Source organism: Leopardus geoffroyi, chromosome B2, assembly GCF_018350155.1.
Source record: "Leopardus geoffroyi isolate Oge1 chromosome B2, O.geoffroyi_Oge1_pat1.0, whole genome shotgun sequence".
Taxonomy (NCBI): domain Eukaryota; kingdom Metazoa; phylum Chordata; class Mammalia; order Carnivora; family Felidae; genus Leopardus; species Leopardus geoffroyi.
Window position 1 is genome coordinate 122,236,338 of NC_059332.1, and position 23,448 is coordinate 122,259,785.

Genomic DNA, 23,448 nt, shown 5'->3' on the forward strand with positions numbered 1-23,448 from the left:
ACAGAAACTATTAATAGAAATTAAATAGAAGCCACAGCAATAGAAAAGGTGAAACACATTGAAAAAAAAAACAACTAAAAAAAAAAGGCATCAGGGAGCATGGAACACCTTCATGTGGCCTAATGTATGTGTAATTGGAATCCTCAAAGATGAGAGAAACAGATGGAGGCAGGAAACAACAAAAACAAAACTAAGAAGAAAAAATGGCCCAAATGTTCCAAATTTGATGAAAACATAAACCTAAAAGATCCAACTAACCTCCAGCACAAGAAACGTAAAGAAAATTATAAGGCACATCATAATCAAATTGCTCAAAACCAGTGATAGAGAGAAATCTCACAAGTAGCCAACACAGGGGAAACCATGCTCTGTATGGAGGAACACAGAGAAGCATGAGTCTATTTCCTGTTGGAAAAAACTGCCAGGTGAGAAGGCAATGGAGCTGAATTTTTTTTCTTTTGATATGAAATTTATTGTCAAATTGTTTTCCATACAACACCCAGTGCTCATCCCAACAGGTGCCCTCCTCAATGCCCATCACCCACTTTCCCCTCCGTCCCACCCACCATCAACCCTCAGTTTATTCTCAGTTTTTAAGAGTCGCTTATGGTTTGGCTCCAATGGAGCAGTATTTTTAAAGTACCAGAAAAAAAGTGCCGATCTTTCAACACAGAATTGTATGCCAAATGAAAACAGCTTTCAAAATAAAAGATGAACTAGTCCTTTTCAGACATGTGAAAAGTAAAGGCACTCATTTTTAGCTAACCAACATTACAAGAGATGTTGAAGGGAGTCCTCTGGGTGTAAAGGAAAACGGTACCAGGTGAAAATACGGATCTACACAAAGGAATTAAAAAATACTGAAAAATGAAAACAAAATAGGCAAATATTAAGGTTTTCTTATTCAATCTCTTCCAAAGATGACAGTTCACAAAATTAATAACATAATGAAGGGGTTATAACTAATATAAATAAAGTGTGTGACTACAGAAGCATGAAGGTCAGGAAGGAAGAAATGGAAAAACACCATTTTAAAGCGCTAAACCCTAAAAAAAAAAAATCACTAAAAGAGGAAAGCACAGCATTATGGGTAATAAGCTAACAAAGAAAGATAAAATAGATAAAACATAATTTAAAAGAAAGCTGAAAAAGTTGAAAAATGAGAGAAGAATTGAGACAAATAGAAAACAAAAAACAGTATAATAGACTAAAACTTCTCCATGTTAATAATCATATTAAATATAAATGTTTGCTTAATTATCCTAATAGGCAGAAATGGTCATATTGGGTAAAAAGAGCATGAACTCAGCTGTATGCTGCCTATAAGAAGCATACTTTAATTTTCAACCTATTTGCATTTTTATATTTAAAGTATAAAAACACATATATCATTCCAACACTATTAAGAGAAGGCTGGAGTGACTTTTCTAATATTAATTGAAGTAGATTTCAGAACAAAGAATAGGACCAGAAATAAAGTCATTTACCTCCAAAAAAACATAACAATCCTAAACATATGGGCACCTAATACAGAGCTTCAAAATACATGACACAAAACCTAACAGAGCTACAAGAATTAAAAAAACAAGCCCACAATATTAGTTGAAGACTTCCAATACCCAACTCTCAACAATTAATAGAATAGATAGAAAATCAGTAAGGCTATCCCAGACATAAACAACACTTATTAGCCCATGTGATCGAATTTATTTATAAAAGAACACTTCAGGTAGACAAGTGCATGATACTCAGTCTTTTCTTTTTTCTTTTCTTTTTTTTAGTATAATTTATTGCCAAGTTGGCTAACATACAATGTATACAGTGTGCTCTTGGTTTTGGGGGTGACTCATCGCTTTTATACAACACCCAGTGCTCATCCCAACAAATGCCCTCCTCAATGCCCAGCACCCATTTTCCCCTCTCCCTTACCCACCCCTGCCCCATCAGCCCTTAGTTTGTTCTCTGTATTTAAGAATCTCTTATGGTTTGCCTCCCTCCCTCTCTGTAACTATTTTTTTCCCCTTCCCTTCCCCCATGGGTTTCTGTTAAGTTTCTCAAGTTCCATTAGTGAAAACATGATATCCATCTTTCTCTGTCTTATTTCACTTAGCATAATACCCTCCAGTTCCATCCACATTGCTGCAAATGGCAGGATTTCATTCTTTTTCATTGCCAAGTAGTATTCCATTGTATATATAAACCACATGTCCTTTAACCATTCATCAGTTGATGGACATTTAGGCTCTTTCCATAATTTGGCTATTGTTGAAAGCGTTGCTATAAACATTGGGATACATGTGCCCCTATGAATCAGCACTCTGTATCCTTTGGATAAATGCCTAGTAGTGCTGTTGCTGGGTCATAGGGTAGTTCTATTTTTAATTTTTTTTTTTTCAACATTTATTTATTTTTGGGACAGAGAGAGACAGAGCATGAACGGGGGAGGGGCAGAGAGAGAGGGAGACACAGAATCGGAAACAGGCTCCAGGCTCTGAGCCATCAGCCCAGAGCCTGATGCGGGGCTTGAACTCACGGACCGCAAGATCGTGACCTGGCTGAAGTCAGATGCTTAACCGACTCCGCCACCCAGGCGCCCCCTATTTTTAATTTTTTGAGGCACCTCCACACTGTTTTCCAGAGCGGCTGCACCAGTTTGCATTCCCACCAACAGTGCAAGAGGGTTCCCATTTCTCCACATCCTCGCCAGCTTCTGTTGTTTCCTGAGTTAATTTTAGTCACTCTGACTGGTGTGAGGTGGTATCTTAATGTGGTTTTGACTTGTATTTCCCTGATGATGAGTGATGTTGAGCATCTTCCCATGTGTCTGTTGGCCATCTGGATGTCTTCTTTGGAAAAGTGTCTATTCATGTCTTCTGCCCATTTCTTCACTGGATTATTTGTTTTCTAGGTGTTGAGTTTGGTAAGTTCTTTATAGATTTTGGATACTAACCCTTTATCTGATATCTCATTTGCAAATATCTTTTCCCATTCCGTCGGTTGCCTTTCAGTTTTGTTGATTGTTTCCTTCCTTCACCATGCAGAAGCTTTTTATCTTGATGAGGTCCCAATAGTTCATTTTTGCTTTTATTTCCCTTGCCTTCGGAGACGTGTCAAGCAAGAAATTGCTGTGGCAGAGGTCAAAGAGGTTGTTGCCTGTATTCTCCTCTAGGTTTTGATGGTTTCCTGTCTCACATTTAGGTCTTTCATCCATTTTGAGTTTATTTTCGTGTATGGTGTAAGAAAGTGGTCCAGTTTCATTCTTCTGCATGTTGCTGTCCAGTTCTCCCAGCATCATTTGCTAAAGAGACTGTCTTTTTTCCATTGGATACTCTTGCCTACTTTGACAAAGATTAGATGGCCATAAGATTTGTGGGTCTAATTCTGGGTTCTCTATTCTATTCCATTGGTCTATGTGTCTGTTTTTGTGCCAATACCATACTGTCTTGATGATTACAACTTTGGAGTAGAGGCTAAAGTCTGGGATTCTGATGCCTCCTGCTTTGGCTTTCTTTTTCAACATTACTTTGGCTATTCAGGGTCTTTTATGGTTCCATATAAATTTTAGGATTGTTTGTTCCAGCTATGAGAAGAATGCTGGTGCAATTTTGATACGGATTTCACTGAATGTGTAGATTGCTTTGGGTAGTACTGACATTTTAACAGTATTTGTTCTTCCAATCCATGAGCATGGAATACTTTTCCATTTCTTTGTGTCTTCAATTTCCTTTGTAAGTTTTCTATAGTTTTCAGCATACAGATCTTTTACAGCTTTGGTTAGGTTTACTCCTAGGTATTTTATGGTTTTTGGTGCAATTGTAAATGGGATCGATTTCTTGATTTCTCTTTTTGCTGCTTCATTACTGGTGTACAGAAATGCAACCGATTTCTGTACACTGATTTTGTATCCTGTGACTTTGCTGAATTCATGCATTAGTTCTAGCAGATCTTTGGTGGAGTCTTTCAGGTTTTCTATGTATAGTATCATGTCATCTGTGAAAAGTGAAATTTTGACTTCTTCTTTGCTAATTTGGATGCCTTTTATTTCATTTTGCTGTCTGATTGCTGAGGCTAGGACATCCAACACTACGTTCAACAACAGTGGTGAGAGTGGGCATCCTTGTCATGTTCCTGATTTCAGGGGGAAGATCTCAGTTTTTCCCCATTTAGGATGATATTAGTCATGGGTTTTACATATTTGGCTTTTATGATGTTAAGGTATGTTCCTTCTATCCTGGCTTTCTTGAGGGTTTTTATTAAGAAAGGATGCTGTATTTTGTCAAGTGCTTCTTCTACATCCATTGACTACACGTTCTTTTCAAGGGCACTAAAAACTTTTACCAAGAGAGACCATATTAAGAATCACAAAATAATTCTCAATAAATTTAAAAAGATTTGGATCATTCAGAATATGTTCTTTGACCACAATGGAATTAGAAATCAATAACAGAATGATATCTGGGAAACTCCCTAAATATTGGGAATGAAGTGACCCACTTCCAAGTAACCCAGGATCAAAGAATAAATCTGAAGAAAAATTAAAAAAGTGTTTTTGAAAGAAATGAAAATGAAACCACAATATATCAAAATTTGTGGAATGCCATTCAAGCAGTGCTTAGTGGGAAATTTATGGCACTAAATGTTTATATTAGGAGAGAAGAAAGGTATTAAATCGATGTCCACAGTTTCCACTTTAAAGATTGTGAAAAAGGACAAATTAAACCCCAAATAAGCCAAATAAAGACCAGAGTAGATACCAATGAAAGAGAAAATAGAGAAACAATAAGGAGAAATCAATGAAACAAAAATTTGATTCTTTGAGATCAAAATTGATAAACCATTATTAGCAAGGCTGATTGAAAAAAAAGAAATTATTTAGGCTGAGATTGCTCGCTGCCTTAAAAAAATAAATTACCAACAGCAGGGATTAGGGGGCTGCAACACTACTACAGATCCTATTACTACTGAAAAGATGAGGGAATATTATGAACAACATTATATCAACCAATTAAATCAATTGAGTGAAATGGACAAATTCCTTGAAAGAAACAAACTATCAAGGTTTACATAAGAAGAAACAGATAACCTTGAGAGCTCTAATTCTACTGAATAAATAGAATTTGTAGTTAAAAATCTTCCAAAAAAGAACATTCCAGGGCCAGACAGCTTTACCTGTGAATTTATCCAACATTTGAAGAAGAAATAAAATGATGGCCATGAAAGTGGTGGAGCTAAGGACTTCCGAATATTCTCTTCTCCAAATAAGCTAAGAGAAAACTGGCAAAAATGGTCAGAATCAGCATTTTCAGATTTCTAGAAATTAGTCAAAAGCCTGTGGCAACTGGGGAATGTTTATTCAAGAAAAATGGTTGAACCTTGGTAAAAGCAGAGAGCTCTGTGGCATTTTAACTTGACCTAGTCCCATACCCCACCGTAGCTCTGTGGTGGCCTTGAAGAATAGCCTGCAATTTATGGCGAAAGCCAGCAGCCCGGCAGCTACTGGAAGGAACAGAACAGGGATGGAGCTCTTTCAAAGCCTCATTTCTAAAGAACTATTTTACTTGATCTGTCTGGTGGTTCCTTGGAAGATACCACTTATAAGGCTGTCAGTATTTGACTTATCTCAGAGCTGGCCTTTTCCCTGGGAGGCACTTGTTAAAACAATTACAGTTAGCTTCATGGCTGCCTGAATGATGGATAATAGAAGCCAAACAACAGACTAACTAAAAAAGGTGAAAAGGAAAAGTTGGGGGAGTAAGATTTCCACACGAGTTTTCCCAAGTTCTGACACTATTCGGAGAGTCTAGAAGGTCTCACACATGTACGGTTGTGAGCATGCACAGCAGAGACCTAAGAAGGCTTTACGCCTTCACTTCTGGCTGATCTTAATGCTCTGTGCTAATAGGAAGCAAAAGCTAACACAGAGTTGTCAACTGCTTGGCTAAATATCGAAGGTGTGCTCAATACCCCAAGAGCTCCCTTAGCAAGACTGAGAGACTTACTGGTTCCAGGTGTTCAAGGAAATCTTTGTCCAATTAGCTGATCACTAGTCTAACGAAGCAGAGACTTCAGTGGCCAAACATTGTAATTATAGAGTTGTAGAAATTTGTTCAGAGAAGTTATTTAACAAATAACAACTATAATAAGTAGCATCAACAACAAACCCCAGGGAAGGGAAGAATCCAATTCTTAGAGTTGTCACATTATAGTCTTTAAAATGTCCAGTTTTCAACAAAAGATTACAAAGACATACAAAAAACCAAAGAAAGGATGGCCCATACAAAGGGAAAAAAATAATCAGCAGAAACTGTTCCTTAGGAAGTCTATACATTGGACTTTCTAGACAAAGACTTGAAATCTATTATTGTAAATATGTTCAAAGAACTAAAGGAAATTATGTCACTAAACAGAGAGTATCAATGAAGAAATGAAAATTACAAAAGAAAAAATACCAAATCTACAGACTCTTCCAGAGAACAGAAGAACTAGAAATTCTTCTTAACTCATTCCATGAAGCCAGCTTACCCTAATACCAAAACAGACTAAAACATTACAAGAAAACCAAAGACCCATATTTTTCATGAACAAAATGTGAAAAATTCTAAATTAAATTTTAGAAAATCAAGTTCACCAATTTATAAAAATGATAACATACCATGACTAAATAGGGTTTATCCTAAGAATGAATCGTTAGTTTAATATTTGAAAATCAATGTGATCTACCATATGAACACATTAATAAAGAAAAATCATGATTATCTGAATAGACACAGAAAGAGCATTTGACAAAAATCCAACATCCATTACTGACACAAACTCTCAGCAAACCAGGAAATGAAGGAATCTACCTGATAAAGGAAATTTATAAAAAAAAACCTATGATAATATCATATTTAATGGTGAAAGACTGAATGCTTTCCCACTCATTACCCATAAAATCATGAAGAAGATAACGCTATCTACTCTCATCATTTCTATTCAACATTGTAACATTATACTGGAGGTTTAGCCTTTGCAATAAGGCAAAAAAAAAAAAAAAAAAAAAAAAAGGCATCTGGTTTGGAAAGGAAGGAATTAAACTGGTTTTTATTTGTTTGATTGTCTATGTAGAGAATCTAGTAAAATATACTAAAAAGCTACTAAAACTCAAAAGACGTTTTAGTAAGATGGCATAATGCAAGTTCAACATCCAACAGTCAGTAGTATTTCTATAAATGAGCAACAAACAATTATAAATATCATTTACATACGAAATACTCAAGAATAAATGGGTCAAACATCTGTAGGACTTACACCCTAAAAACTAAAAAAACAGTGCTGAGAGAAATTAACGAAGAACTAAATAAATGAAGAAATATGTTAATGAGTCAGATTACTGAATATTGTTAACCTGTCAATTCTCTCCAAACTGGTCTGTGGATTCAAGGCAATGCCAATTGGAATCCAGTAGGCTCTACTGTAGAAGAAGCTTATTCTAAAAATCATGTGCATATAAAAAAGACCTTGAATAACTAAATTGACATTGAAAAAGGACAAAGTTGGAGGACCAATAATACCTACTTCCAAGACTTCCAGTTTTATTATAAATCTCTAGTAATCAAGACAGTGTATTACTGATTAAAGACAGAAAACCAGATCAATGGATCAGAACTGAGTCCAGGAACAAATGCACACAGATACTGACAATCGATTTTCACAAAAATGCAAAAAGGCCATTCATCTGAGGCAGGATTGTTTTTTCAACAAATGGGGCTGGAACAACTAGAATATGCAAATGCAAACAAACCAAAATAGATGATCTGATCCAAACCTCACACCATATATAAAAATTAACACAAAACAGATCATACACTTAAATACAAAACCTGAAAATATAAAACTTTCACATGAACACGTAGGAGAAAACTTCTGTGACTTTAGGCAAAGGATGCTTAGACAGTATAAAGCATGATTCATAAAAGAAAAAACTGATAAACGACATCAAAATAAAAGCCACTGTTAAAAGAGAATGAAAAGGGAAAACAGAGGCTGGGAGAGAATATCTGCAAATTATGTATCTGCAGAAGAACATATTTAAAATATATAAAGAACATTGTGATGTCACACACCTCACTCACAATGGCTGGGTCTGATTTCACAAAGTGGAGGTCAGGGTCGGGGGGTGGTGGTAAAAAAAAAAAGGCTGAAAAATGGACAAAGCAAGAACTAAAAAAAAAAAAAAAAGGTTGCAAGCAACAGGTATTTTAAGGAAAAAAGGTAAACCACTTCCTTCTCGTGAAAAGGAAACTGGAGTCTGGAACAGGATTATTATAAAACTGGAATATATAGTGGAAGAGTGACAGGATACTTAGAATTAACTCTTAAAGCCTTCATTATATTAAGAAGAGATTTCGTTCATTCAGTTCCCATCTGAGTGTTCATAAATAAAGGACTTTAATATTACTATCTGAATTAACTTTTCTCTGATCAAAGCTGTTAATGAAATAAAACATTCTATCTTTAAAAAAAAACCCCAATTCCCTCTCTCTGCCCCTCCCCCACTTGTGCTCTGTCTCTTCCTCTCTCTCAAAAATAAATAAAACATTAAAAAAATTAAAAAAAAAAAAAAGGGGCACCTGGGTGGCTTAGTGGATTAAGCAACTGACTTCAGCTCAGGTCTTGATCTCATGGTTCATGGGTTCGAGCCCCGCGTTGGGCTCTGTGCAGACAGCTCGGAGCCTGGAGCCTGCTTTGGATTCTGTGTCTCCCTCTCTCTGCCCCTCCCCCACTTGTGCTCTGTCTCTTCCTCTCTCTCAAAAATAAATAAAACATTAAAAAAATTAAAAAAAAAAAAATAAAAAAAAAATAAAAAAAAACCCCAACAAACTCAAGTTAAAACAGATTAATGACAAGGGAATACCGGATACTACTTATTAAGAATTGTCACATATTAATAGAAACTTCATTACCAACCCTCAGGCAGTAGATAATAACATTATAGGGGCATGAAGTACAAAAGGTGTAAGTTTCAGACTTGTAAGAAAATGCTTTGGTTAAATTAACCTATTGGGGTTTCTTCTTGATACCTTAAGAAGGGAGTACAGCTTTACTAAAATGTGTAAATATTACTTGCACAGAAGTGATTGACATTTCTAAAAAAAATAAAAATAAGAAAGAATAAAGAAGATAAGAAATTCAAGTGGAAGTAGTAAGAGGTAGTCCTATGTGGCTTATTTATATATTCTGGTCAACCAACTAAATAAGTTGCAAACTGAATGGCAAGACTGAAAGAAACAAAACAATTAGTCTTCAGGGGCGCCTGGGTGGCTCAGTTGATTAAATTTCCAACTCGATTCTGGCTCAGGCCATGATCACGAGATCGTGTGATATCAAGCCCTGTGTCAGGCTCCATGCTTAGCATGGAACCTGCTTAAGATTCTCTCTCTCTGCTTCCCTCCCCAACTTGTGCTCTCTCTCTCTAAAATAATAATAATAATAATAATAATAATAATAATAATAATAAAAATTAGCGTCCGTCCATTTACTTGGGTACAATGGACTCATTTAGGTAAATTAAAGAAATAAAGAAATGACTTTGTACATATGGGGCTATAATATTTCCACCTTCCACTTGCCTACAGTTTTCAGGTCATTAGAAATGTATCTTAATTCATCCCTACTTCTAAGAAATTACTAGTATAGGGAAAGCCCAAAAAGCTGCAGATGAACTTGAGCATTTAGACATATCTGAACTTCTCATGAAAATTTATTTTCAGAAGCTTTGTAAGTGTTCTGTGCTCAAAAGGAGAAGTCAAGCTACCCTGACAGTCTTTAGGAGCTGGGACGTTTTGTGAGGTTTTTTAAAAATTCTAACCTGGAAAGCATGGTGTGGATCTGTGTATCACCGGAGAATAGGCATCCAAAGCAGTCAGTGACTACAGACTCTCATTTGCATATTAGATACAAGTTTGAAAATTTTTTATAAAACATGTTCAAAAACACCAAGAGTACTGTTGCCATAATGTATTAAATATGGTATTTAAAAATTTTTTTTATTTTTATTTTTGAGAGAGACAGAGAGAGAGAGAGACAGAGTGAGAGAGCATGAGCAGGGGAGAAGCAGAGAGAGAGAGACACACACAGAATCTGAAGCAGGTTCAGGCTCTGTCAGCCCAGAGCCTGATGTGGGGCTCAAACTCACGAACCACTAGATCATGACCTGAGCCGAAGCTGGATGCTTAACTGACTGGGCCACCCAGGTGCCCCTAAATATTATGGTATTTTTTGGTTGTTGAAACAGTTTGTCCTTACTGTTCATGTATTTTTTATATGAGTGATCTGTCATTGAGTATAAACTCTTTAGGGTCAATGACTGTATCATCAACTATTATATAAAATTCCAGTGTTTTAGAGAATGGAACTGAAACATTTCCTGGCAGATGTAACAAGAATGAAGATCAGAAAGACCTGGGATGTGAGTTTCATACGGGAGGCAGCGGGAAAGCCTGGAAAGAAAAGCAGATTAGGAAACAGAGGACCTGTGTTCTGGTCCTGGGTCCGACATTTAGTAACCACAGTGACTTGAGACAAGTCACAGCCTCTAAGATCTAAGACAGGGGTCAGGATACTGGTCTGCAGGGAGATAGAACCAAATGTGATCCATGTGAGTGGCTGTGCTCTGAAGTGATACAGGGCTATATATAGTTATATCATCATCAGATTTTCTCTTTAAAAGATTTTAAAGCTTCCAACAAAATGGCATTTTACCGGGAAGCCTGACAACACTAAATATAATTTAAAACAAACAGACAAACAAACAGCCCAGCAGTCTGGGGATCTTGGCTCCTGGTCTGTGCACTGACACAGAAGTGCCCTGGGAAATTTATGCAAGGCCTTTCCCCTTAGTTTTCTTGACTAGAAAACAGAGGGGATAGAGAATTTCTAAGGAATCTTCTAGGTCATGATTCCGTGACTCTTATTTATTTTTTTTCAACGTTTATTTATTTTTGGAACAGAGAGAGACAGAGCATGAACGGGGGAGGGGCAGAGAGAGAGGGAGACACAGAATCGGAAACAGGCTCCAGGCTCTGAGCCATCAGCCCAGAGCCCGACACGGGGCTCGAACTCACGGACCGCGAGATCGTGACCTGGCTGAAGTCGGACGCTTAACCGACTGCACCACCCAGGCGCCCCATTCCGTGACTCTTTAAAACACCATTTAAATTATGTTTGTCTTTCATCTGTAGAATAAAACATTATCTTGTGAAATAATGCATGGTTTTATTTGATAATTCCTATAAATTAGACTGTCATCTCCTTCAGAATTTTTGAAGTGAAACAGACATATTATTCTCCAAAATGTCAACATCAGTAGCAGGGTTAACCTGAACAAACATCTTCCTGAAGGAAATTCAGCTGGGATCATCCGGGTGCGTGTGTGTGTAAGCATGTACTCATATGCGTATGTGGGTATGGTTGGTGGTGGATGAATAGGAGGGCACGACAGATTATCTAGGCTGTTCGAGGCTGTTACCCTCTTGGGATAGTTCGCTAGTGATTGTGTGAATATGAAGTTTGGGCTGAAAGTTAGGTACAAAATGATCTGCACTGATAAAAAAAAATGAGAAACAGGAAGATTTTTGATATAAGTTTTTTGAGGTAAAAGGGATTTTCATTTATGTATTAAATGATGCAGCAAGTACCAAATGAAACTACAAAAACTTCCTAGTGATCTTTTATAACAAATACCTCGAAACGAATTGCTTAAATATATTACGCATTTGGAGAAAATATACACTGATAATGTTCTGGGTATTACTTTCTTTTCTTTAATGTCTCAAGATAGGTATTTCATAATTTTTTTTAAACCACACATCATCTACGTGTTTTCAGTTAATGTCATTTTAAAATGTTACTCAAACAAAAATAAATGACAAAATGGTCCCAAAAAACAAAAATTTAGTATGATATTTTAATTTTATTTAATATTATTTCTTATAACTTAGTTATAATACATTCTCAAAGTCCAACCATTAAGATATTCTTACGGGCGCCTGGGTGGCTCAGTCGGTTTAGTGTCCGACTTCGGCTCAGGTCATGATCTTGCATGAGTTCAAGTCCCACGTCAGGCTCTGTGCTGACAGCTCAGAGCCTGGAGCCTGCTTTGGATTCTGTGTCTCCCTCTCTCTCTGCCCCTCCCCTGCTCTTTCTCTCTCTCTCTCAAAAGTAAATAAACACTAAAAAAATCAAAATAAAATATTCTAAGCTAGCTCAACTCTTAAAAAATCAATTATTCTGAAATTTAACTTTCTTTTTTTAAAGTTTGAGATTTTTTTTTTTTGAGAGACGAAGAGAGGGAGGGAGAAGAGAGAGAGAGAATCTTTTCCTTTTTTTTTTTATTTATTTATTTTGAGAGGGGGTGCAGAGAGAGTTTGAAAGAGAGAGGGAGAGAGAGATTTCCAGACAGGCTCTGCATTGTCAGTGTGGAGCCCGATGTGGAATTTGAACCCACAAACCATGAGATCATGACCCAAGCTGAAACCAAGAATGGGACACTTAATTGACTTAGCCACCCAGGCACCCCAGGGAGAGAGAGAATCTTAAGCAGGCTCCACGTTCGCGCAGAGCCCAACATGGCGTTCCATCCCACAAACCTGGGATCATGACCGGAGCCAAAATCAAGAGTTGAATGTTCAACCGACTGAGCCACCCAGGTGCCCCTGAAATTTAACTTTTGGTGTAATGTCATAAAAAGAGAAATGGAGAAACTGTCCTTAAAAAAACAAACAATACTTGTTTAGCGCTGCAAGTATTTAGAAGGAAAAGTTGCTTACTATGTCACAGACTCTGAGCCCAGCCTGAAATCTTGGGACTTGTCCTTAATGACTGACCGCTGCAAAAGAAGAACAACAAACGTAAGTACAAACTCAGCACAACACAGGTAATAGTAGCAACTTGCTGAATGAGGAGAGAGCATGCTTGTTCTGAACATAAATGTCTATCAGCATAATGTTTTCACTCCTACGGACAACCAAGGAGAAAGTTCTCCAGATCATCTGAGCACTCTGTACGCATGTCATGTCAGTTTTCAGGTATGTGGCAAAAAAAAGGTCAGATACGAATCAGTGTAAACTAATCTAGAAACACCATATGGCATATCACTTAGGTTCTAAATGTATCTTTCAACATCGCATCCTTCGTTCCTCATCCTTTTGGCATACTTTATATTTTCATAGTGATGACACTCATGGAATTCTATCTAAAATTTTGGATCTGAAAACCCAGCCTTCTACAAAATTTGTTCGGTACATATTTTATTAACAGCACCTTTGTGAAGAAAACAAATTAAAAGTGCTTTCAGTGGTGCCAGATTATATTGTTATGTTTGATGGTTCCTCCAGAATTCCAGCATTAAGTCCAAATGAAAGTATACTGTGGGAAAATGGAATTTGATATGAGACAGTATTTTATAAATCTACCCAACGTTGCTATAAAATTGACTACAAATATTTTTTTAAAGAGGTAATTACATGTTATGGAAAGAATCCATTTAAAATTCACATAGAAAATATACAGTTACTAAGTTTTGAGCCATATACAAATCAAAGAGATATACTATAGCCACCTAATTATTTAATTAAAAAAAACTGCAGAAAACAAAAACCAAGATGAAATCAAAGAAAAGGAGCACAGTCCTTAAGTTGTTTCAGTCTTAAGTTGTTTGAGTAACTACTGTTTTCCCAGTCTTATCTTTCCTGAAGATTGTTTTGCTTTTTAGATTTCGTCCCTCACAATCAGATTCTGCAAGATCATTCTTTAGCAAGATTTGGCACTGAGGATCTTAAAGCAAGTATTATTTTTTTCTTTTTAATTAATAATTTATTTTTTAATTTACATCCAAATTAGTTACATATAGTGCAACAGTGATTTCAGGAGTAGATTCCTTAGTGCCCCTTACCCATTTAGCAACCCCCCCCCCCCGCCCACAACTCCTCCAATAACCCTCTGTTTGTTCTCTATATTTAAGAGTCTCTTATGTTTTGTCCCCCTCCCTGTTTTTAGATTATTTTTGTCTCCCTTCCCTAATGTTCATCTGTTTTGTATCTTAAAGTCCTCATATGAGTGAAGTCATTGGATATTTTAAAACAAGTATTATTAATCATAAAGATTTCAAGACGATATATTATGTAGTATTATTGCTATCTGCATAGCTTTAAATCAAGCATATAATAAAAACATAAAAGAACAAGAAGACTTAGTGGTGAAAGGTGGATTTTGTAGCAAGTGACTCAATTTCACAGAACAACCAAAGCACCCAGAACACCCTGATTTTTCCCTACTAGTGAAGATGATCTGACTTACTTAAAATGTGTTTGGGACAAAAAGTACAAACACATGAAAAATTCAAATTCACGGACTAATTCAGATTGCAGAACAGTCTACCTGCCCTCAACCCAATAGCGCAAGAAGCAAAGAAAACCATCAAAATCTAAACTCAGAAAGTATCAATTATAACTCAATACATTTAGTTTTTCTCCCAGTCTTATGAAATAAATTCCAAAGACAGCAATCAAATTGATTTTATTTTTTACTTGGTCTAAGTATTACTTCTATCTCTTTGCTCATGGCAAGCCCAGCATCTTACCATATGTATACGTATGTATGTATATGTATATAATGTGTGTACATATTATATATATATATATATATATAACGTATGCAACTTTATAAAAGTCTGGATTAAAAAAACCCCTCAATGTAACAGCTCTGATCAGAATTTGAACCTACTTCAGAGGTTGAGGGAAGAGAAATAAGACTGAATTGTATATCACTGTTAAGTCAATGTTATTTTTAGTTATTTATCGTGACCCTGACATATGAGTAACAACATATTGTCATGTGTAGGTCTTACCAAACCTGCTTTTAATAGTCTGTTCATCATGTGAAATGGATGCAGAAGGTTTGTCTTAAGTAGATTTGACACTGTCCCTGCCATCTTTCCTGCTGTATTACTGTATTACAGTAACTGGCACATTAAGTCCTTCTTCATGTTGCAAAGGTGGCTTAAATTGTGTTCAAATCTTATGAATCCCAAGTTAATAGAGTATCCACATTACAAAGTTTTAACACTTATTAAAGGACACTTATTTAATTAGGACCAATATTCCACTTCTAAACACCTTTACTCACTCATTCCTTGGTCTCAGCAGCAGCACGCCATATGGGTAGTTACTCATGGAGGCAAGAAGGAGGAGGAAGAAGGTATCTCTGTGAGCTGTTTTGTTTCATTTCCTTGTTTAACAAAAAAGCCCCCACGGCTGTGATACCACCAGCCCACAGCACCCCCCATCATCCACAAGGCCAGGGAGCATGACCGCCCTTCTTTCCCTCCAGTCCACACACACCTCACAAGTTGTTTTGTGACTTTGTCTCCTCTTCACGGTACCCTTGATTTGGAGAGGAGGGGATGAGGAGAGGAAGATGAGCAAAGCAAAGGAGATGAATGAAAAGACCAGAATCCAGGGGCTCCTGCTTGCCAAACCCTCACAGCTTCTTAGTGAGGCTTTTAAAATTAGATGCAGTGAGACTTAAACATGAAAGGAATGATTAACGAAATGATTTTAAGTGCCTCCACCGATCAAACGGGAGATTTACCAAGAAGAAAACAACTCATAAATAGCTTTGTAAGAGAAATGGGCCATGCAAACAACTCATCCAAGTATTTCTGTAAACTTGAAGAATGAATGTAAAATTAGGTAAATGTTCAATCAATGTCTGTTGTAGGTAGCACACAGGTGAGCTTTAAATAAGGCAAATATATGGTATCGTACAGCTCTATATTTATGTGTTTATAATACCTTCTGATATCTTCTTTTTCATATAATTAATATCTATTGTTTATTTATACCCACTTGGTAGAAATTTTTTAAAAAGAGAGAGGGAAACAACAACTAGAGCTGGTGGCTAAATTGTAGTCGTGGCTCTGTCATTAGCTTTCCATGTGGCTTGAGTACAAGCCATTTCCCTTCTCTTGGGGTCTGTTTTTTACTTGAAAATGAACAGAAGGGGCTCCGAATAAAAGCATGATCTATCACAGCACCATTCGCGTATTTTACAGATGAGGAAATGGAGGCCCAGACTCGCCAAGGCTACAGAAGTCGCCCAAAGGCTACAATTCTGGTTTTTCAAACTGATTTAACAACAAAACTATTTTTCAAAGACAGTTTTGCTTGGACGCCTCATATAGAGACACTTAAACATGGCATTAGTCTAGGTGAAGTTAGGTTTGGTGGCCTGGCAAACCCTGTCTTCCCAGCTCTACTCCCCAGAGCCCTAAAGAACAGGGTTCTACAGAGGAGAGTTTATAGACCACAGGACTAAACAAGCTCTTCCAGATTTCCTCTGTTGCTAAAATTCTGGTTCCAGGAGCACAATTTTACGATTTTATATATTCCCTTGATTCTTTGATTTTAGAATTTATTATTAGTTATGTGAATTGTATTTGATGCTGAATTATAATGCTTTTCCTTGAGGACAAAATAGTCCCGTGCATTAAGATGCAATTTCTGGAAGTATATAAAAACACAAAGTGAAGGTTTTCATTTTGGTTCATGATTTGTAGTTTTGGGTACTAACTGTGCCAGTTAGAAACAACAACAGGTATTTATGAAACCCCACTCTGAGCCAGGCACTGTGCTAGATGTCCTGGGGGTACAAAGCTGAGGAGGCTATAGGAATTCATAACCTAATGGGGAAAGCTTTACATACAACCAACAAGGCAGAGAGGAATAAACATTACAATGACGATAAAAAGGAAATGTGCAGAAATAAAGGAACAGAAGCCTTGAATCGTAACTGGAAGTTTTTGAAAGGGATTCACAGAGGAAGGAGCATTTAGCTAGACCTTAAGAGATCTCAGGAGATCCGCTATTTCACAGCAACATCCTTCCCATGCTCTTTCTTAAGTTCACTCTTGACCAAAACTGGCATCCCTTAACCTTCTACCCTTTGTCCTTTCCATTCTTTACAAAATCTCTGATCTTATGGACTTAACCAGTATGTTTAGCAAATGACCTCCAAATCAATACCATTAAACCAGATCCAGATCTTAAGTTTTCTCCAAAATGACTTGGCAATAGCTAGTTTTCAGCAAATTTTGTAAACACAGCAGTTTTTTCCAAAAACACACTTGGATCTGTAAATTTTCATCAGAACTACCTGCAAGTCTGAGTTTTCAGCAAATCTCTCCCGAGTTCCATAGATGTCTGCAAGATATCTGTAAGTGACTGTTGCATAGATGCCGCCAATTTCATTGAGTCTCAGATTGAAGTTCTTCTACTCTTATACACTGGGGTGTTCAAACTAGAAACCCAGGTTTCTCCTTAACCTTCACATGGATTTAGTTCACCAAATCCTAGTTTCTCATTGTATTTGGCGTGGATTATTGCAACAGCTTCTCCTGGTCATAGTTCCTTCAGTATTGCTTTTTTTCCATTTTTTTCAGAGCTTCTAGAATGCACTTTTGAAACAAACAATTACATAATCCTTTGGTGATTCCCTACTACCTCCAGGATAAGATGCAGCTTTTTTTCTTTTTTTTTTTTAAGTTTATTTATTTATTTTGAAAGAGACAGCATGAGCGGGGGCATGGGCAGAAAAAGAGGCAGAGAGAGAGAATCCCAAGTAGGCTACACACTGTCAGTGAGAACCCGATGTGGGGCTCGAACTCATGAACCATGAGATCATGGCCTGAACCAAAATCAAGAGTCAGGCGCTTAACGGACTGAGCCACCTGGGCATCCCTAAAATGCAGCTTCTTAACATGCCATAGGGACCTTCTTAAATCCTGTCTCCTTGTTCAGATTCAGCTCTTTTTTAAAAATATATTTAAAAGTTTTTTTTGATGTTTATTTTTGAGAGACAGAGAGAGAGACAGAGAGAGAGAGACAGCGCAAGCGAGCATGAGTGGGGGAAGGGCAGAGGGAGAAAGAGGGAGACACAGAATCTGAAGCAGGCACCAAGCTCTGAACTGTCAGCACAGAACCCTGTGTGGGGCTCAAACCCACGAACTGCGAGATCATGACCTGAGCCAAAGTCGGACACTTGACCAACTGAGCCACCTAGGTGCCCTAGCTCTTTCTGTTTTTAACTTTGCATCCCAACCTCTAGACCTGATGAAATACCTGTGTGGCCCAAGTGTACCAGGCCTTAGTATATATCTGTTCAGTCTGCCAGGATTGCCTTGCTTCCATGAAACTCAATTTAGAAATCAATTCCTCTGGAAAGCTTTTCCTGACCTCACGAAGCTTAGGTCAGGAACCATTTCTATTTGTTCTTCTTGCATTTTGTACTGCAGTCTACTGAACTCTTGTGCAGCAAAACTCCCAAATGTCTGACATCTGCCAGCTATTTCAAGAGGGAGCTCCCTGAAGGTGAGGGCAGATGATGGGCATGACCAGAGATTCCAGAATGATATCTATATAAAAACTTCTAGGAGGCAGTTAGAAATATACCTGGGGGATTCAGGATAGGAGCCAGGGTTACAGATGTAGAGTTTGGTACATCTGAGAATACCAAAGTGATATCCAAAACTATGGGGCTAGAAGTGATAACCTAGACAAAAATACGTTAGAGAAAAATAAAAAACAACAACAAAAAAGATGCAGCAGTGTACGTCTCAGAGAAGGCTTGAAATATAGTGGCTGGTGAAGCCAGATGAAAAAGCAGTAGTAAGTTCAGCGCTGAAAGGAAAGAGAGAAACAGCAGAGAGACGCTGGTGTTAATGACCCAGGACATTGCGGGTATGGAGTATTTCTTTACATGGTCTGTTATTTGCTGGGTTTGGTCCTTCCTTCTACTCTGCGTTTCATTCCTTGTCCTTTCCCCCTGTGACCAGCTAGCTGGCTTTAAAATTTTTCTGTTGAGTATTTCTAGCCACTTCAGGGCTTTTGCACATGTGGTTGCCAGTGCCTCAAATGTATCCTCCCGCCTACCTGGCCCTCTTTTTTTTTTTAATATTTATTTTTGAGGGGCGCCTGGGTGGCTCAGTCGGTTAAGCGTCTGACTTCAGCTCAGGTCACGATCTCACGGTCTGTGAGTTCGAGCCCCGTGTCAGGCTCTGTGCTGACAGTTCAGAGCCTGGAGCCTGCTTCCGGTTCTGTGTCTCCCTCTCTCTCTGCCCCTCCCCCGTTCATGTTCTCTCTCAAAAATAAATAAACGTTAAAAAAAAAATTAAAAAAAAATATTTATTTTTGAGGGAGAGAGACAGAGCATGTGCAGGAGAGGGGCAGAGACAGAGACAGGGAGACACAGAATCAGAAGCAGGCTCCAGGCCCTGAGCTGTCAGCACAGAGCCCGATGTGGGGTTTGCACTCACGAACCTTGAGATCACGACCTGAGCTGAAGTCAGACCCTTAACCGACTGAGCCACCCAGGTGCCCCTAGACTATAACTCCTATAAAAGCTGGAAGGGCAATTTCTGTCTAATTTGCCATTATGCTATCCAGACAACATCCCACTGCAGTGCCTGGAAAAACAGCAGGCATTCAATATGCATGTGTTAAATGAGTAAATAATAAGATGCCACAGGAGTGGTGGAGCAAGGATGGGGATCACGGATGCAGTAGGAGCTAGAAGAACATGGAAGGGAAATGACCAAAACCACCAGTGGAGGCGTCAGCTGTAGAAAGAAGGGGGCTTCCTTTTTTATCTGAAAGCAGCTGGAGAGGGAAGGTGAAATTACAGAAATACAGAGACCGTAGAGATGGGAAGTAGAGAAAATTCATGTTGGGGGACTTCTCTTCAAAGTCAGCTTGGAGTAAGAGGATGGGGCTGGAGGGATGTGAACGTCTCTGTGGCACAGCACAGACAGAACGGGGCAGGGAGTCAGTCAGGAAGAATGAAAAAGATGATCGAGACCATGGGCCTCACTGAGGCTGGGAATCACAACCATGACGCAGAGACAAGCAAGACAATTAAGTGACTTTCCTCAGCAATGCTAAAATGAACAGTTTACCCCCAGACCTAGGGACCGGTAAGAGTAGTAATGCTAAGTCACACACTCCAAGTACTGTATGTATCTGGCATTCAACTGCTAAATAATTGCGCCTTCCAGGACTTTATTTCTGGCTGGTCTAGAGTAACCTGATTTGGGGAGAATGAAAAATGACTGCAGATGACCGGGGAGGCAGGAAACATCAGAATGCTACCCTCTTTTTAAATTCCTGCAAACTAAAGAATCATTTGGGTCATCCCCCTCCTCATCTGGGACTGAACTATTCGCTAGAGATGGGAGATTAAGGAAGGAAATTGGAGAGACTCATGGAGACCTAACTGTTTGATGAAGTCCATCGCACCCAGCCCTCTATCCACTGCTGAACATCTGCTGTGTGAGCATGAGCACCATCACTGCGGTCTCCGACGGGGGTCAGGTCCGACGTGGAAGATTCACAAACATCTCAGCACAGGTGCTCCTATTTGTCTGTCTGACCTTTCCATCACTCAGTAAACATTCACTGGATACCTGCTTTGTATTAGATGCTGGGGATTCAATTCTGAACATAACCCCTGCCTTCAAGGAACATTTGGACTTTTTATTTCCACCCAGAGAGGAAGAAAGAAATAGAAGAAAAAAGTCAGACACATGAGTCATGCTAGAAGTAGCAGGTTGTATTTTTTTTTTTTTCTTTTAAACCAGCTTCCTTTGCCTGACCTTCTTCTTCATCTTTATTATAAAGACTTAATGGGTTTTATGGAACAACTATGTACTTTTAGGAGAGTTTCAACACACAACCGATCATTATTTATGGATTGCCTATTTGCGAATTCACCTCCTCACTACAGTTCACTTGTAATCCCAGATCAATACCGGCAGTGCTTTTATAGTCATTTGAATACGTGTGCACGTGCAGGGTGGTGAAAAATTTGAGTTGCCTGATGCACACAATCCCACTTGGGGCTGAAACACTAGAAACTTGTAAAGCTTTGGCATGTTTCAAATGTTCTGTCTTATTTCAGCTCTCATACTGTAAACGAGCATCCCTTTTGTGGTCTATTTACTGCTATGTTTTCCACATTTTTGTGTTTGGCTTGGTGATTCTGCTGTTTAAAATGATCCCTAAGCAGCATGTTGAAATGTTGTCTAGTATGACTAAATGCAAGAAGGCTGATGTGCCTTAGATGAAATACATATGTCAGATGATCTGTGCTCAGGCACAAGCTATAGTACTGTTGGATAGGAGTCCAATTTTAATGAATCAACAATATATATATTAAATAAGGTGTCTTTACACAGAAACACACATAAAACTAGGTTATGTATTGGTTGGCTGATGAAAATGTGGTGGCCAGAGGCTCACGGGAACCTAATCCGGTATTTTCCCTGGAACACTGGTTCAGTATTCATTCACCAATTCAGTGTTCGTGGTGAATTCAGAGACCATAACTACTATGAACAATGAGAATCCGCTCTATATTTTTCGGTATGGCTTCTGTGTATCTACAAAATTACTATTTTACTGTTCTTTGTTGCTACCTTCTCTTACTCCTGACATATCTATGAAGTTTTTGGGAGCTCTGTCCCAGTCAGATCATAATAATTTATTGAGAATATTCTCTATGTAAAGTACTAAGATGAGGGGCTTTGAAAGGAACAACTGGGAAGTTGATTCCCATTGGTTTCACACAGCTATGTGTAATGCTTTACAGGCTGCTGTAATGCGTCAGGTCAACTTGAAGTTTATATATCCAGAGATCAAGGGATCTGAAGCACATATGTTATTTCTCCAATAAGGCTGGAAGAACATTTGCTAGCAAAATTCCGTAACTCTTGTGTCTCCCAGGGAGGCTTTCAGAAATATAAAGGAGTATCTCCCAAAGATTAGCATGTTTAGGGTAGGATCTGGCACCAGGATTTTTACACAAGTGCCCCAGGTGATTCTGAGGCCTAGCACTTTGATAACTATTAACGTGGCATAAATCAAATTGGCAATTTGTTGGGGTAGGAGAGCTAAGGACTAATTTTTGATTTGGTGTCTGAAGCTTAGTGAATATAGCTTAGTAACCAATAAGCATGGATTATGTGATCTCCTCCCTTGTTTTCTTCCCTTCTTCCAGCTTGAATCTCTATTCTTACCAACCCTACCCATCAAGAATTTCAATTGCCCTCCTGATAAACAATATTAAACAGAAACAGTGAGGCTGTGACTCATAATTTAGTAAGGGAAAACGTATGTACAAATAATTTGGCACTGAGGTAGCAGGTGACAAATGTAGTAAGAGACCAACAATATGCCATGAGATTATGGGGGGAAAAGACTTCTCTGACCAAGGGGAGGTTCTGGCCAGTCTGTCTAAATGAATGATTCCTTATTCTTCTTCATTTCAGTATGTGTACATATGCATATGGATACGTACGTATCTATATTAGTTTGAACAAAATTGTTCAGTGATGTTGCTTTTAACTTTGCTCTTTACATCATTTTAGTAGGTTTATATCCATTATACCCAAGCACAAATCACGCTTTTGTTTTAATAATATTTATAATGTAAAATTTATTAGCTATAACAAATGAAATAATTATACATGGCATTTGTGGTTAATTACAAAAGTTGTGATAAACAATGTGACCCAGGGAAGCCTGAATGGCTCAACTGGTTAAGCGTCTGGCTCTTGGTTTTGGATCAGGTCACCATCTCATGGTTTGTGAGATCAAGCCCATTATTGGGCTCCACACTGACAGCACGGGGCCTGTCTGGAATTCTCTCTCTGCCCCTCCCCGACTTGTGCATGCACGCGTGCACACATGCACATTCTCTCAAAATAAACAAATAAAAACTTAAAAAAAAATAAAAAATCATGACCATACTACAACATTGCTCAAATGGGGAAGTTCAATATGAAATGTAATTTACACTTATACCTGCCAGTGAGTTTCAGGACAGGGCAATAGATAGCCTCATGACCTCGGCCTAGCCATGTTTTCTACTGTAATCTTGGGAATGATACTGCTTTTAGTCAGTCGCTCCAAGATGGCATCACTTGGGCAGAGAACACTTTCTTACAAAGGAGATGTCAACCTTTGGGAGGTCTATCAAGCATTCTACGTTCTTTGTAAGACACAGAAGTGTGTAACTGAGGTCGCTACTTCAACACACCCACGGTAATGGGGAAGCATAAATAGGGGTAAACAAACAAACAAACAAAGCTCATTAAGCACAAGAAAGTTCTGTAAAAGAGTGATAAAAGAAAAACTGTTTCAGTGTATTGTATTATATGCAGGGTTTGTGCAGATAAAAGAGACTTTTAAATAAAAAAAGTTTCTTTCCTTTGTCTGCCAACTAAAGGAGAACCATGTTAAAATTAGAGATCATTATGGCATTATTGGGGCTGCTGCGTAATAACAAGAACATGAGCATATAGTTAATTTCTAAGGCAAAGGAAATAAATGGTAGTCAAGAGCTATCTAAATTTAA

The 23,448-nt window shown here is 38.1% G+C and overlaps 1 protein-coding gene across 15 annotated transcripts in view; it reads right to left on the minus strand.

Annotated features, from left to right (window-relative positions):
- Positions 1 to 23,448, minus strand: part of AHI1 (Abelson helper integration site 1) — a 214,469-nt gene that overhangs the window by 9,081 nt on the left and 181,940 nt on the right. For 7 of the 15 annotated variants that reach the window (XM_045499720.1, XM_045499721.1, XM_045499724.1 and 4 more), the window contains 2 exons: positions 15,381 to 15,422; positions 12,810 to 12,868 (listed from right to left, as the gene is read on the minus strand). In XM_045499720.1, the coding sequence (XP_045355676.1) occupies positions 12,810 to 12,868; positions 15,381 to 15,422 (101 nt within the window). Of the gene's footprint in view, positions 1 to 12,809; positions 12,869 to 15,165; positions 15,208 to 15,380; positions 15,423 to 23,448 lie in introns of those variants that run through there. The other 8 variants (XM_045499726.1, XM_045499730.1, XM_045499728.1 and 5 more) reach the window with 3 other exon arrangements.